The sequence below is a fragment of the Mustela lutreola genome, chromosome 4, assembly GCF_030435805.1.
Source record: "Mustela lutreola isolate mMusLut2 chromosome 4, mMusLut2.pri, whole genome shotgun sequence".
Taxonomy (NCBI): Eukaryota; Metazoa; Chordata; class Mammalia; order Carnivora; family Mustelidae; genus Mustela; species Mustela lutreola.
The window spans coordinates 30,891,425-30,908,017 of NC_081293.1; the positions used below are offsets into that span (position 1 = coordinate 30,891,425).

Sequence of the window (16,593 nt, forward strand, 5' to 3'; positions counted from 1 at the left end):
AAAATTAGTAAACTATGCAAATTGCATTAAATCAGTAAGTTACTTTTAGACTGAATAGAGGAGGAGAGAAAAAAGAAAAATGATGGAATTTTAGAGAAAATAAAGGCAGCATTTTAGGAGTCAGTAAAGGAATTCTTCAATTTGAAGGTGATTAAGAGTAAGTTGAAAAAGATTAGCCATTTAGTGTGTACATATTCCTTTAACATCTAAGTAACTTTCCTACGTTGGTACTCTGAAAGTTAAATAAACCTACATATTAACTAATTTAACTTACCAAAGTTACTTTTCATATATGAAGTTGATTTTTGGTTACAATACAATTTTATGGAAATCCTTCCTAATATGGTATTTAAATGTCTTCATTAACACCTGACTTTTCTAAATGGCTTCTATGTACATGCAGAGAGAATTTAGACAATCCTTACACTATAAAATTAGATGGTCAGAAAATTCACTTTAATTTGCTAAGAGTTATCAAAACTGAGCATGTAATAATCTCTTGGTACCATACGATGGTTATCCCAACATCTATAGTTTTAACCACTTTAAAAACAAAAAATACATACAATTACATTTTCTGAACTGCCACAGTATTAAAACTGCAGTTCAAATCAACAAATGAAACCAAATGAAACCAAATGAAACCAAAACAAACAAGAAAAAAATGAAGAGCTCCCACATACCCACACACTCCATTAGAGATACCCAGTTAAGTACTGGAGCCCAATTTTCATTCAACAACTTCAGCACACATAATACTGCCTTACATCTGAACCCTGGAGTTATTTAGGTTGGGTTTCCCACTCTCAAACATTCAACAACAAAAAGGCCAAAAACATTCTTGCCATATTTTTATTCACTCACTACTTGAAGTGACTGGGCAAAACTCATCTACCGTAGTCAATTCTGGACTTCACAGATTGAGCTTTTACTTGAGAGATGGACCAAGTAATTTACTAAAGGCCCACTTACAAGAGTGTTACTTTGAAGACTTAATTTTTAAAACATACAATGGAGATTAGTACCAATCTTTGATAAATTGCCCCCCTATAAAACTGTGGACGGCTACAAATATTTTCCCTTACCCGTTCCCTTGAGTACTGGAGCAGCCTGGAGAATGGCTCAGGGAAGTGCTGCCAGCACACGGACTTTTCTTAGTGGACAGATCAAGTACACCGTCTGTAGAGACACAAACACACACCTGAGGATATTAAAAACTAGGAACAAATGTGGACTGAACAGACCAAAAATGACAAAGCAACAGGCCCAGTCAACCATGCAGATACACTAGCCATATATGAAGTTATGAAGTCAATTCATTAAAGAATCAGGACTATTTTCCCTCCTAAGTGACATACATTTAGCAAAGCTTGAGCTAGTATCTCCAAGGGTTAAATATTTTATTAGTAGAGCAAAAGAAAAGGTATAGCACATTACTGAACATGTTAGGATATAGTGAGGTAACAGAAATCGCATTTTACATTGTATTAAGTTCTGTAACAGAATTGTTAGACTCCATTTTCTAAATTCACCTTCATCAAAGCATGTGAGTTTTAATGCCACGTCATATAAATGATAAAACCAAATTCCTTAAGAGCTAAGTCTACTCAAAACACTGTAAGTATATAAAAGTTGGACTTAGAAAATTTTATAACACAAATCATTTTAAAATATGTTTATATGATTAAATTACATGTATATACAAAATAGTCTATAAAATGAATCAGATATTAACTGTTTATAAATTTCATGTGTCCTAATTACTTTTTAGACACATCTGCAAAAAAACTCTGTATATGGACAATCTTTTGGAAAAAATCTGCAGAAACTCTTGGTATCTATAAAAGCAAGGTTTTTCAATTAATAAGCCATTACAAACTAGTGAGCAAATTTTAGGGAAAGAATGAAACAGTCTTGATACTGATGACAATCTAGACGTTTTGGCCATATTTTTTTTTTAACTGAAGCTAGACCACATAACAAATTCACACTATAAAACAAAAAATTAGAAGACCTTCTTTTCCCACAAAGACTTTTTTCCCGAACAGACATGTCTAAAAAGGAAAATTCATCATCTGGACAACTTTTAAAGCTGCCATTCTGTCTAAAATTAACGAAGCAAGCTAATACTCCATGCCTCTGATTTTCAGTTGGTCAGCAGAGAGGACCTTCTATCCAGTTATGTTAAAAACTGCCCCAATATAGAATCTACATAGGACTTGTGTCTGAGGACACTGTCACTGCTGATTTCATGGTGTTAGAAATAAATACGTGAGTTTGTAAACCAAAAATCCCACACTCATACAGAGTAAGTGCTGTCCTTTAGAGTTACTAATATTTCTAAAAATATAACTGTAAACTTATAGAACCAAGTGTCCTTTTAGACATCTTAACCCAATGAGACATCTAACAAGTAAATACACTGCTTAAAATATTTCCAACCAAAGACACTATTATTTAAGACATCCAAGTCTGTCTAATCAAACAGGCAATGTCTTTTAAGTCTACTTAAATATACTAAATATACTGTGATTTCATTGGAAACGCTTGAAAATTCATTTGGGAAGTATCATTTCTAAAATTTTGTTTCACTTAAAGACTATGCACTATAATCCCGTCATCTAGCTTCAATTTCTGTTGACAAGAGCGTACCATTAGTACAACATATCTCTTAAGCATAGCACCAACTAGAAGTTAAATTAGACTAGGTGGTATCTTTTTTGTTAATCTCCACCATTAATACTTTAAATACAACCTCTACACTGTCATTCTCCTCAACTGAAGTTTTTAAGGCAATATTCTGAGCAAAGAGTTTTTTAATGAAAGCTACCTATCTTTGGTAAAGATAATCTTCAACAGAAATAAAAAGCACAGAAAAGCACAATTTGGCTTTTGGTAACTGAAAGTAAAAGTACACTGACTGATGTGAACATATGACAATGAGGAGTTCTACCAGGAAAATCTCTCAGAATTTTAAGATTGTGATTGCTATTCATTACCCATAACGAATTTAAAAAAGAAACAAACTACTAATTCAAAAATACATTCTTTAATAAACAACTGAAGCTAGTCCATTAAGTATAAATCCTTCTTAAATTACTTACAATAAGCAAAAGAAAGTCCTTGCAGAGATTTTTACAATGCATTAAACTTTTTGCAAAATGAACTTGTATTTCTCACCAATAAATCTACACATCTCATAACTTTCTGCACACTCTTAAGAGATTTCTATGACAAGGAAGTCTTATTAGAATAGATATCACCAACGGCAGAATTCAAATACTCATTTCATCTTCGTGAAATTAAAGGTAAAATGAGATCATAAAGCAACAAAAATATTAAATCTATTTAAGAGAGTAAACTTTTCATAAATTCAAGAAATATGTGCTAAGCAAAACTGGGAAGTTCTTAACCTTTCCCCTGAATCAGGATCCTCATCAATTAAAATTAACTTTTGGAAATATTCTAAGGTTAGCTCATAATACATCATATACAAGTATGGATGTGTTTGTGTATTTATAAAATACTGAATACACTGAACCACCAGGTGTGTCTAATGTCTTCCTCATTGTATCTAATCCCAGATGTTTTTCTTTTTTTAAATGCAAACAAGGAGCGCCTCGGTGGCTCAGTGGGTTAAAGCCTCTGCCTTTGACTCAGGTCATGATCCCAGAGTTCTGGGATCAAGCCCCACATCAGCTCTCTGCTCTGCGGGGAGCCTGCTTCCTCCTCTCTCTCTGCCTGCCTCTCTGCCTACTTGTGATCTCTGTCTGTCAAATAAATAAATAAATAAATAATAAACTTAAAAAAAAAAAAAAAGCAAACAATACATAGTCTTGCCTTATAATTTCATTTGCACGTATAACTTCTGCCGAATAAGACATACTTATTTCTCAGGTGCTAATCCTACAACACTGATGGATTGGGGAAAACTTAATTTTTCATAGGGGTTTTAAAAACAAGGGATATGGCAAAGGTTTGGAGGCATAAAATATTCATATAAATATCAAGAAAATAAAAGATTGCAATGGGGTGCCTGGCTGGCTCAGTGGTTAAGCATCTGCCTTCGGCTCAGGTCATGATCCCAGGGTCCTGGGATCGAGCCCCGTATCGGGCTCCCTGCTCAGCGGGAAGCCTGCTTCTTCATCTCCCATTCCCCATTTGTGTTCCCTCTCTTGCTGTGTCTCTCTCTGTCAAATAAATAAATAAAATCTTAAAAAAAAAATCAACAACAACTGTAACCACCTAATTTTCCTGGGTGGTACATTAATCATGACTACGAACTATTGATACATAACGTAGCCATTTTATCTGTACTTCTTCTCTATAATTGCAGAGTCAGGAATAATTTAAGAATCACATGAGTTTTTATCCTATTATTGTTATTGGTGCCCTAATTGCCAATAATTTTTTTTCTCCCCAAATTAAAGTATTCTGAGTGGACAGAGGAGACCTTGACATCAAACCATACCTTGTTCGCTAGGTTCTGACTGAGACTTTCTGACAGTAAGGTCCAGAGGTGAGTCTTGGTCAGCCATGAGAAGTTTGCTGAGCACAGGGTTCTGAGTAGTTGCAGCCGTGGGAGAGGTGGTGACTGGAGATGCTTTCGGCAGGCTTTGGTTCTTTGTGCTATTGGGCTGGCTGGGGTCCTGAGTAGAGCTATTTTTTGAGGTATATTCAGCAGCAAATTGTTGGATCATTCGCTGCATGATCTCACGGGCCACTAGGGGAATATTGGGGTCGGAGACCCAGGGACTGTCTGTAAACAAAGATTTATTTACTTTTAAATTGGGACAATGTACTTAAAAAAAAAAAAAGACAGCTTTCAAGCAAACATAAAATTTCATTTTATCTTTTTTCTTATAATGCAATACCCTAAAAGTAATATTCCCTCTCAGAATTATATTTTTAATCTCTAAGCTTGAGTTTCAGATTTTTAAAAATAAAATTTTCATAAAATCATTTCTAAACACCACCTCCTCAATATTATGAAATTAAATAAAGGGACAACAAATAGTGTATCTTATGGGCAAGAATCACTTACCTGATACAGAAATCTCAAAACCTTCTTTTATGAGATAATTTTATGAGATAATTACCCCTCTGTTTACCACCTATAGATCATTTTTGGTTTCTCCTAGACCTTTCCTCAATTCTTCCTGAATTGTTGAAGAATGGATTACTTAGTTCATGAGTGTTTAATTTACCTTCTGTTCAAAACTGAACGCATATCAAAATTATAAAAGGAGATACCTAATATAAGATCCATGGTAGACTGGGGCAATAGCCTCCCATTTTCAGGATCATTAGAATCACTTTGAGGGCTTATAAAAACAGACTGCGGGATCCTATCCCCAGAGTCACTCATTCAGCAGTTCTAGGGTGAGCTCAAGGACTGGCATTTCTAGTAAGTTTTTAGATGCAACTGGTTGAGGGACCACAATTTTAGAACCCCTAGGCTAGGAGTCTAGGGGTTCTAATCTCATATATTTCAAATCTCAAAAGCTTAAGTTCATATATTTTCCATGAGTTCCTTAAATATACTCTACCAATCATTAAACAGAACAGCTAGTGAAATAATGAAATAAACACCTAAGTTATCAATTTCTAATCAATGTTAATCAATGTTAATTTTAAAACATAAATTCATTAAATCATAGAAATTTTAGCACCGGAAGGGACACCTTGAAGGTCAAATAGGGGAAAATCAAAGGGAAAATGTTTGGTATGACTATGTCATCACATCTCCACCGTTACCATACTCTCAGGGAGACTAAGCTTGTCAAGAGCAGAAATTATGTTTGTTTATCTCTGTACACTCAGCACCTAATCTTGCCTGATATAAAGAATGCATTCATATTAGTTGAGTAATAAATGGATCAGTTCAATCAATCAATCCTCATCAGGTTTTGTTTTTCTTTAGACAAATGAAGCTAATGTTCTAAAGAATTAAGTGGCCTCTTCAAATTTGTATAGATGGTTAGTGGTATAGACCCCTGATTAAAACTCTCCCTGTGATCTCTATTTCCCCACCACACTTCAGAGGTTTTAGAAGACAGTCCTCAGAAAACCTGAGTTTCCTTGGTCTTTTAAAGATTTAACTATAGAGGGTAAATTACTTTACCCATAATACAGCTGGAGCTGGAAGGGAAATAGGTTGCTTTATAAATTTAGAGAAAAATGACTTATTACAATTAAAATCTAAAATCTCTACAGTAAACACACACACACACACACCATCAAAACCTCATGGTACTCCTAAGAACAATTTTTGTTTCCCTGAATGATACCATTCAATACCAGAAGATAGTCTAAAATCAGAATATTTAATACTCTGAAGTCTAATGAGGTCTGCTTTACCAACAGTAACATTTCTGTTCTACTAACAAGTATTTCTAACCCTACGTTTCTTCTCCATAGAGTATGCCTCACGGTTTAATTGAGGTGTTCAATTAGGTAAAGTTCAGAAATTACTGCAGCCACTGATGAGTTCCTTAAATGTTTTAATAAATATTTAGCCACACACTGTTTAAATCTCTCTATCTACTAAATATTCATATTCATATTCAGTTAACTTTCCACTTAAGATCCATCCTCCAAATGAAAGACGGCATATAATTTCAAGTTTTAATATATTGGTGTATCTTCCTATCCCCAGTAACACTCAAAGAACAAAGTGTCCAAATAGGAAGCAAAATGAATTTATGAGATATCTGGTCAATCAGATTCATAAATGTAATTAATAGATTTGTAAAGAGTCAAGAGATTTTAGAATAAAGACCATAAACTGCTATCTCTGAGCTTTAAAAGGCTGCAGTCTGTCTTGCCTCTTTTTTGAATGAAGAACATAATCATAAAGCACAATTCACATTCACAGATTGATGACCTCTCTGGCATGTGAATTTTTACATCTTTTGAAGTTTCCTGAACACATTTCATTCTTTCACTTACTTAAAACACAATTTCTATAAACCTAGATATGCCTTGAGGGACATGCACAACTGAGTCAAATAAAAACAACAAATAAAATTAAAATTAAAACGACAGTAAAACAAGTAAATGCTACATCGCCAGCCACCTGTGTGTTCTAAAAAAAATGCAAATCTGGGGTGCCTGGGTGGTTCAGAGTCAGCTGATTGATCATCTGACTCTTCCTCCCCCAACCCCACTCTTGTGTGCATGCATGTGCCCATGTGCTCTCTCTCAAAATTTTAAACTTAAAAATAAAAATTTTAAAAATTAAAAAAACTCAGGAAAGTGTCAAGTTTTCTAACACAAGTGACAAAGCAAGCTGAAAAGAATATGATAATGACAGCTTTAGAAGGTATACTGTTCATAAGCTGGAATTTATTAGAGTCCACACTACAAAAGCCTACTTTTATTACATCTATGTTCCTACTTAGCTTACAGTACCTTTCCATGCTCAATTATTTTAAAACAAAATTTTGGGGGTGGCCGGGTGGCTCAGTCAGTTAAGCATCCAACTTCTGATTTCAGCTCAAGTCATGATCTCATGGATCTTAAGCTGGGGATAAAGCTTGCTTAAGATGTTCTTTCTCCCTCTGCCCTTCCTCCTTCCTCCCGAGGAAAAAAACAAACAAACAAAAAACATTCATTTGCAATACTTAGTAACAACTAAATCCAAATCTCTGAACTATTTATTTAAAAAAAAATCCCCTTCAGACTAAATTGCCTGTCATTCTCTTCAAGTCAGCACATTTTTGGTATAACCTGAAGAGTACTCATGGTCACCTTTGAGACATTTTCATGAAGATTAATATACTATCTAAAAATAATAATATTGGGACGCCTGGGTGGCTCAGTTGGTTAAGCAGCTGCCTTCGGCTCAGGTCATGATCCCAGCATCCTGGGATCGAGTCCCGCATCGGGCTCCTTGCTCGGCAGGGAGCCTGCTTCTCCCTCTGCCTCTGCCTGCCATTCTGTCTGCCTGTACTCGCTCTCTCTCCCTCTCTCTCTGACAAATAAATAAATAAAATCTTTAAAAAAAAAATAAATAAAATAAAAATAATAATATTAATGCATAAAACAAGGAGGAAGGGACTTCCAATAACAAAGCAATATTCCTTTTTTCTGAGCATCAGGCACTAGTATACAAATACAAAACTTTACATACAATTTCAGAGGATTCTCATCTCTTAAAGTCTACCCTAAGAATGACTCTGAGGTAAAAATTCCCTCATATGCCCAAAAGTTTAATGTTTAAGTAAGAAAACTTTTAAGAACTTTAAGTTATTCCTACATGACAAAGGGATAGGACTAGCAGAGAAAGTAGCTAGAAGTTTCTTTCAGAATATGCTTATGATTGACTTTATTAACTCCCTGTAAGCAAAGAGTACATGAAAAGTTCTTTCTCCACGTATATTAGGGACAGGAGTTCCTCTTTTCAAATAATGAAGTTTGCTGCAGAATTAGACCCATGACTCAGTACGCATCCTAATGTAGAGAACAACAGAGGAACTGTAAAGATGTTTTATTTTATTAATAAACTGACAGAACTGATCTATCATTTATACTTTAAATGTGAATTACTTTAATAAAACAATCAAATGTTTGTAAAACTAGTCAATTACTATTTTGAACATAATTTTAGAATTCAGCGTACTTTAAAGGAAAGATAAAGTGGGCATGGGATCCTCAGTTGGGAGCTTTAGGTCAGAGGGTACTTGAGAGGAAGAAAAGAGAAGTGAGGATGGAAGGGAAAAAAGTGCCACAGAAAACAAAAATCTTCACTCCTTAATTTTATATGAGGTCTGACTTCATACTCCATTTTGAAAATATTGACCACATTAAGCAGAACATCAGCTATTCTCCAACGTAAACAACGTATTAAAATAGCATTTATCAGACTTTCAACCAATATACAGGGAAAAATCACCCTTCTAACTCTGGAGGGAATTCCCAGAAGAACGAGAGGTGTAAACTGGAATGTATAAATCATTGAGTTTGCTGGAAGATTCAATAAGGAATATTCAGGATTGTGAGGAGTTTGTAGGAAATTTTTTTTAGAACCTCTCATAGTAACCTCCATCTTGGAACTAGAGGAAAGACGTAACTAAGGAATACAAATTCATTCAGAGTTTCCTGAAGGTAAATACTTCATTAGAATGGAAAATGGAGAGAAACTTTCTGAAGATCTTAGCTGATGACAATTGTGCTTTGTGGGCAAAGAAAAGAAATGTCTACAATAATTTCAAGGAGAAAGAAAAATGGAAAAATCTAAGAGATGGAGCTATTATATACCATCTTATATGGGGTATAATTTTTACTATATAATAATGAGTTTCTTTCTCCAATTTTAGTAATTCAATGAAATTTTAGTAAAACAAGACTGTACCAAGGAAAGATGCTTGCAAATCTAATTTTAAGATATAACTTCACATCTTTTTTCCAAATAAATTTCACTCAGAAATTACTAAAATTTTATACAGTTGGTTTTATGGTTATTTGTAATTAAAATTATAACCATGTAAGAATATTTGTCTGGGGGCACCTGGGTGGCTCAGTGGGTTAAAGCCTCTGCCTTCAGCTCAGGTCATGACCCCCGAAGTCCTGGGATGGAGCCCCACATCGGGCTCTCCGCTCAGTGGGGAGCCTGCTTCCTCCTCTCTGCCTGTCTCTCTGCCTACTTGTGATCTCTGCATCAAAAAAAATAAAATCTGAAAAAAAAAAAAAAAAAAAAAAAAAAAAGAATATTTGTCTGATAAAATATTGTACTCCTGAAACCTTAGAATTTTCAGATGTTCATAATACTTACGGAAACTATTTATTTAACTAACAAAAACTTATATGACACCATCACTTCAAAATGAAAATGAGGGAGAGGGGTTGCCTTACCCATTCCAAATTTAACTTGACCAAAAAAATATGAAGTGTATATCATCAATAAAGAAAAATGTTTTAAAGTGACTTTTTAAAAAATGACATTAAAATTAAGGAAATTAATATAAGACAAGCAGATACTAAATGTCATTCTTCACTAGAACCAACCTTTTCTATAAAAGACTGCATTGAGGAACTCTTCTGCTTGTCTCTCGAATCGAATGATTTTTGCTTGCTCTTGTTTAAGCAGAGCTTCTTGCCCAGCTCCCGAAGCTGGTTCATCCAGACCGACTAAGTGTCCCTGTAAAAATATTTGGTGAAATATTTGCAGAGAAATCTTTCCCCATTCAGTATCAAAAGCACAGATGCAAAATCAAAGACAAATGTTAGTAACAGATAAGACAAATCAGTTTAATACAATTAAAATATTTTAAAAACTTCAAATCAGAATAAAATTTATCTCCACAGAAGTATAAAAGCAAAGTGAATGTAAAAATACACTTTGGTGGTTTTTATTTATTTTATGAATTGTTTAAAATTTACAGGTAAACTCTAATACTACTAAAGGAAAATTTTTCTTGAGCATTCAAATTTATCAGTTCTTATTATACTATATAGCAATAGTTCACACACAATTCAACTCAGACAAAAAGATTCCTTAAACACTAAATATTATTTGAGAATCATGTTTGCTCTCCAAGTTCAAGATGTTTTTTCCAGACACAAAACAAACATTTTTAAAAAAGCCTTAAGAAGGGAAAACTCAAAGAGAAAGTTATCTAAATTTATAATTCTGTCCCTAGAATACTATTTCATAAACTACAGCTTTCAAATATTTAGAGTTGTGAAATTAATAGGTTAAAACTGGCTCCAGAAAAGATAACTCAAAAATAAGAGTACACTGCATGTTCTAAAGGTAAACATTTCTATTTATGCTTAAAAATGTTTACAGTATAAAAATTTAAGTCCTGATCACAAAGTTTCAAAATGCTGAACTAGATTCATCCCAAACATTCCCGGAATCTGTTCTCAGACTGCAGGAGCACTAGACTAGGTTATTAATCCTTTGCACTTATTTTCACTCTTGTAGCTAATAAACAGAGAACTATGATAATAGAAAATAAAATTGTAAAGAAAAGCAAAGTACATGTTTTAAGTGTTCCTTAAGTTCCAGCATATGTAAATTATTGCAATGTATCACCATGTGCATTTACTTATGTCATGGAAAACTAAATGTACTCTAAATAAGAAAATAAGGACATGCCTTGACACAATGAAAAGTAAATAGTAAGCAAGACACTGAAGACTATTTTAATTCACAGTTTTCTTAAAGATTTCAAATACACCCAATGATATTTGAAACCAGCTTTTTATGATTCCCCCAACATCCAAACTGTGTTGACACCACATTTAGCATCAATCATACATTACAAATAGTTTCACATAAAGAACTCTCTTGCATAAATCAAACTAAAATCATCCCACATAATTTCTGTATTACACATACTAAGTCTGCCACATAAAGAAAATATTGTTATAAATCATTATAAAAACATTATAGTTTTATTTGCCAACATTTTCTTTTTATTAACTTTTGAAAATGAATCATAAAATAATGTGATTTTGATACAGATTTAACATCTAAAAGGTATTAGGAATAGGTATTAAAGAGTCCAATAAAATCCTCAATTGCATTATACTTTAATGCCATTTCATTGTTTAGTGCCTTTTAAAAAATGAGACATTACATGGCATGAACTGTACTTAACTCCTTAGTGTTCAGTTAGACCTTGAGCAGAGTACCTACGTTTATTTTTCATGTTTAGAACACTTGTATTATCTTAAAGAGAGAAGATGTTAGTTGAAGGATGAATTGTACACAGGGTAGTTCCAGTGAATGATTCTACATACATGTTTACAAAAATTTTGTATTTTTCCCCCAAGTTTTAATTTAAATTCCTGCTCATTAATATGCAATTAATATAATTAATTAATATGCAATTAATATAATTAATATACAATATTCGTTTCAGGTGTAGAATTTAGTGATTCAACACTTACAAACACCACCTGGTCTCATCAAAAAATATGGAACACCTCATGAATCTGCGGGTCACCCGTACACAGGGCCATGCTAATCTTCTCTGTATTGTTCCAATTTTAGTGTATGTGCTGCCCAAGCGAGCACAGAATATCTACATTTCAACCATGTTTAATGTTGCATTCAGGCTACTGTTTTATTTAAATCAACTCACAGCAACTAACAGCACTCAGTAAAGGAGGTGCTACCTGTTTTTTCTTCAATTAAACAGTTTTAACCAATTTAATCGACCTGGACACTGAAACATATAGATAACTTTCAACTTGTTCACATTAATTAGTCACACCTATTTGTTTTGTTTTTTAAAGGTTTTACTGAGATGTAATGCATATACCATATGATTCGCCCATTTTAGTGTAAAATTAAATTTTTTTTTGGTAGGTTCACAGAGATGTGGGACCATCACCATAATAAATTTTAGAACACTTCTGTACCCCAGAAGTAAACCCGTAAATTAACAGTTAGCTACTCCCCATTCTCCCATTTGCCCAACCCTGGGCAACCACTTTATTACTTTTTGTTTCTACAGACCTGCTTATTCTAGGCATTTCATATAAATGGAATTGGGCAATATCCGTGTGTGTGTGTGTGTGACTTCTTCCTCCTAGAATGTTTTCAAGGTTCACCATGTTGTAGCATGTACCAGTACTTCTTTCCTTTCTAGCTCCAAACAATATCCCATTGTATGGCAATAGCCCGTTTTACCCAATCATCCGTTAAGAACCATTTGGGTTTCTACTTTTTGGCTATTACGATATAAATAACACTGCCTTTAATATTTGTGGGCAAATTTTTGTGTGGATGTGTATTTTCATTTCCTTGGATATGTATTTCAGAGCGGAATTTCTGGATCATGTCTTAATTATGTTTACCATTCTGAGGAAGTTAAAAAAAAAAAAAACAACTATCTTCCAAAGCGGGTACACCATTTCATATTCTCAACAGCAATGAGGGTTCTGACTTCTCCACATACTCATGAACACTTGTTATCTTTTCATTACATCTATTCTAGTACACAAGAAGTGGTGTCTCATGGTTCAAATTTATTTCCCGAATGACTACTGATGCTGAACATCTAACTGCATTTAAATACCTTCTTTGGAGAAATGTCTATTCATATGTTTTGCCCAGTGTTTAATTGGGCTATCTACCTTTTTAATGTTGAGTTTTAAGACTTATTTATATTCTGGATTTAAGACCATTATCAGATGTAAGATTTGCAAATATTTTCTGCCATCAGTGAGCTTATCATTTCATTGATGCTACTAACTGTCAGCAGTATAAAAGCTAAAAAAAATTTTTTAAGGATTGATTTAATTAATTAATTATAGAGAGCACAAGCAGGGGAGCAGCAGGGAGAGGGAGGGGGAGAAACAGGGAGCCTGATGCCGTACATGATCCCAGCACTCTGGGATCATGACCTAAGCTGAAGACAGATGCTTAACTAAGCCACCCAGGCACCCCCAAAATGATTTAATTTTAATACATTTCAATTTATCTTTCTTTCTTTCTTTTTTTGGTCATTTGTGCTTTGGTATTGTATCTAAAAAACTGGTGGCTAACCCAAGGTCATGAAGATTTACTCTTACGTTCTAAATGTTGTATAGTTTTAGAACTTACTTTTAGGTATACGATCCATTTCAAGTAAACTTTTGTGTATGGTATTAGAAGATGTCCAAATTCTTTTGTCAAGAATCACTAGCCGTGGGTGCCTGGGTGGCTCAGTTGGTTACGTGTCTGCCTTTGGCTCAGGTTATGATCCCAAGGTCCTGGGATCAAGTCTCACACTGGTCTCCCTGCTCAGCTGGCAGTCTGCTTCCCCCTCTCCCCCTGCCTCTCTCCCCTGCCTGTACTCTTTCTCACTCACTCCCTACAAAACAAAACATCTTTGAAAAGAAATGAATTACTAGCCATAAATCTTATTTCTGGATACCGAATTCTATTCTACTGATTTACATTTCTCATCTGTAAGCCAGTAACACAGTACGTTGATCACAGTAGTTTTGTAGACAGTTTTGAAGCTGTGAAGTTTAAGTCCTCTCTTCTGGCTCGTCATGCATCTCTTGAATTTCCATATGAATTTTAAGATCAATTTCTCAATTTTAAGATCAATTTCTCAATCAAGCAGAGGTCTTGATAGAGAATGCAATGAATCTGCAAGCTATTTTGGGAAGCAATGCTATCTTTTTAACATTAAGTGTGTTCCAATTCATGAACATTGAGAGATCTTTCAGTTTTTTCAGACCTTCTTTATTTCAACATTTTTTTAAAATTTACGGTGTATAAGTCTTAAACATCTTAAAATTATTCTTAAGTGGGGCACCTGGGTGGCTCAGTGGGTTAAGCCTCTGCCTTCGGCTTAGGTCACGATCTCAAAGTCCTGGGATCAAGCCCTGAATTGGGCTCTCTGCTCAGCAGGGAGCCTGCTCTCCACCCCCCCCCCCGACCCCCTGCTCCCGCCTGCCTCTCTGACTACTTGTGATCTGTCAAACAAATAAAATCTTAAAAAATTATTCTTAAGTGTTTTATTTTTTTTGGATGCTACTGTAAATGGAACTGTTTTAATTTTCACGTTCAGATTATTCGTTGCTATTTGTCTAGAAATATCACCATTTTTTTAAATGCGGTATTCTACAACCTTGCTGAACTTACTAACTCTAATAGTGTTCTGTAGATTCTTTAGGATTTTCCATATACAACATCATGTCATCTACAAATACACTTTTTGTAATCTGGGTAACTTCAGTTTCTTTTTTTTATTGCCTAATTGCCAAGGCTAGAGCCTCAGGTACCATACTGCACAGAAGTACTAAGAATGGACAACCCTGTCTTGTTCTAATCTTTGGGGGAAAACTGTTCAGCTTTCCACCATAGCTCTGTACTTTCCTAAAGTCAAGCTAAGGAATTTCTCTTCTATTACTAGTTTCTGGCATGTTTTTATCAGAAAAAGGTGCTGAATCTGGTCACTTTTGGGGGGGGGCATCCACTGTAATGATCATATGATTCCTATCACTTATCCCATTAATGTGCATTGTACTACATTAATTGATTTTGTGATGTAAACCAACCTTGCATTCCTGAGATAAATCTCACTTGGTAAGGGTGTGTAACAGTTTTCATATGTTCCTTGATTTGGTTTGCTAATATTTTGCTGAGAATTTTATTGGTGTTGTTAGTATAAATAAGTGATACTCATCTGATATGTTCTTTTCTTGTGACTTCTCTGTCTGGTTTTGGTATTCAAGTAATACTAGCCTCATAAAATGAGTAAGTCTTCCTCTATATTTTAGATAAGCTTGTGAAGAACTGGTATTAATTCTTTTAAAAATATCTGAAAGAAATCACCAGTGAAGATATCTGGCCATGGGCTTTTCTTTGATCGAAGTTTTAAAATTATAAATTTGATCTCTTTACTTGTTCTAGGTTGCATTAGTTTCCTAGGGCTACTGTATGACCACAAACAGAATGGCTTAGGAACCACAAAAACTTCTTCTCTCACAGCTCTGGAATCTAGAAATCTCCAATCAAGGTGTCAACAGAGCCATGTTCCTTCTGAAGACTCTATGAATGAATCCTTCCCTGCTTTCTCCTAGGTTCTGGTAGTTTCCAACTATCTGGCATTTCCTGGCTTGTGACAGCATAAATCCAATTTCTACTTCCATCTTTACATGGCCTTCTTCCCTGTGTGTGTCTCAATCTCCAAATCTCTCTTCTTATAAAGATACCAGTCATTGGATTTAGTACCCACTCTAATCCAGTATAACTTCATTTTAATCTGATTAATTTGCAAAGATCCTATTTCCAAATAAGGTCATGTTTAGAAGTACCAGGGATGAGAATTTCAACATATCTTTTTTGGGGGTGGTTGGGGTGGAGACGACATTTCAACCCATAACACAGCTTGGTTCAGATTTTCCATTTCTCCTTAGGTCAGTTTCAGTAGTTTGTGTCTTTCTAGACATTTGCTTATTTCATCGAAATTATCTAATCTGCTAATATAGACATTATTCCTTAAATTCTTTCTATTTCTAGTAATTTCCTCTATCATTTGTGATTTAGTAATTCTAGTCTTTTTTTCTTGACCAGCCCTAGATAAAACCTTTATCAATTTTGTTAGATCTTTTCAAAGAGCCAATCTTTGATTTTGTTGATTTCTCTATTTTCCCATAATATTTCATCGATTTCTGCTCTAATCATTATTATTTCCTTCTTTCCACTTTCTTTGGATTTAGTATGCTCTTCTTTTTCTAGTCTTTTAAGGAAGGGTATTGACTGAAATCTTAAATATAGGCCTCTGCAGCTATAAATTCTGGTCTAGGTGCTATTGGCTACATCTCCTAAGTTCTGGTATGTTTTGGCTTTGTTTTAATTTATCTCAAAATATTTTCTAATTTTCTTTGTGATTTCTTCTTTGATCTACTGATTATCAGAAGTGGTATTTAATTTCCACATGTCTGTGAATTCTCATTATTTCTCTATAACTGATTTCTGGTATCATTCCTCTGTAGTGGGAAAACATTTTATATGATTGTAATCCTTTAATTTTTTAAGACAAGTAGGAAGTTTTTCCTGGAGAATATTCAATGTACAGTTGAGAAGAATGCGTATTTGTTCTTTTTTGGTTGGAGTGTTCTACATAAATATCATGTTAG

General features: G+C 34.3%; 1 protein-coding gene and 1 non-coding gene across 9 annotated transcripts in view; both read right to left on the bottom strand.

Annotated features, from left to right (window-relative positions):
- LCOR (ligand dependent nuclear receptor corepressor) overlaps positions 1 to 16,593 on the bottom strand; it is a 145,402-nt gene that overhangs the window by 40,823 nt on the left and 87,986 nt on the right. For 4 of the 8 annotated variants that reach the window (XM_059169303.1, XM_059169304.1, XM_059169300.1 and 1 more), the window contains exons 5-7: positions 10,009 to 10,141; positions 4,472 to 4,759; positions 1,086 to 1,179 (exon numbers count right to left, since the gene is read on the bottom strand). In XM_059169303.1, the coding sequence (XP_059025286.1) occupies positions 1,086 to 1,179; positions 4,472 to 4,709 (332 nt within the window). In that variant the 5' untranslated portion in view covers positions 4,710 to 4,759; positions 10,009 to 10,141. Of the gene's footprint in view, positions 1 to 1,085; positions 1,180 to 4,471; positions 4,760 to 10,008; positions 10,142 to 16,593 lie in introns of those variants that run through there. The other 4 variants (XM_059169305.1, XM_059169307.1, XM_059169301.1 and 1 more) reach the window with 3 other exon arrangements.
- LOC131830928 (U6 spliceosomal RNA) lies at positions 11,923 to 12,028 on the bottom strand. Its single transcript, XR_009353460.1, has one exon. It is a non-coding gene; the product is annotated as a U6 spliceosomal RNA (small nuclear RNA).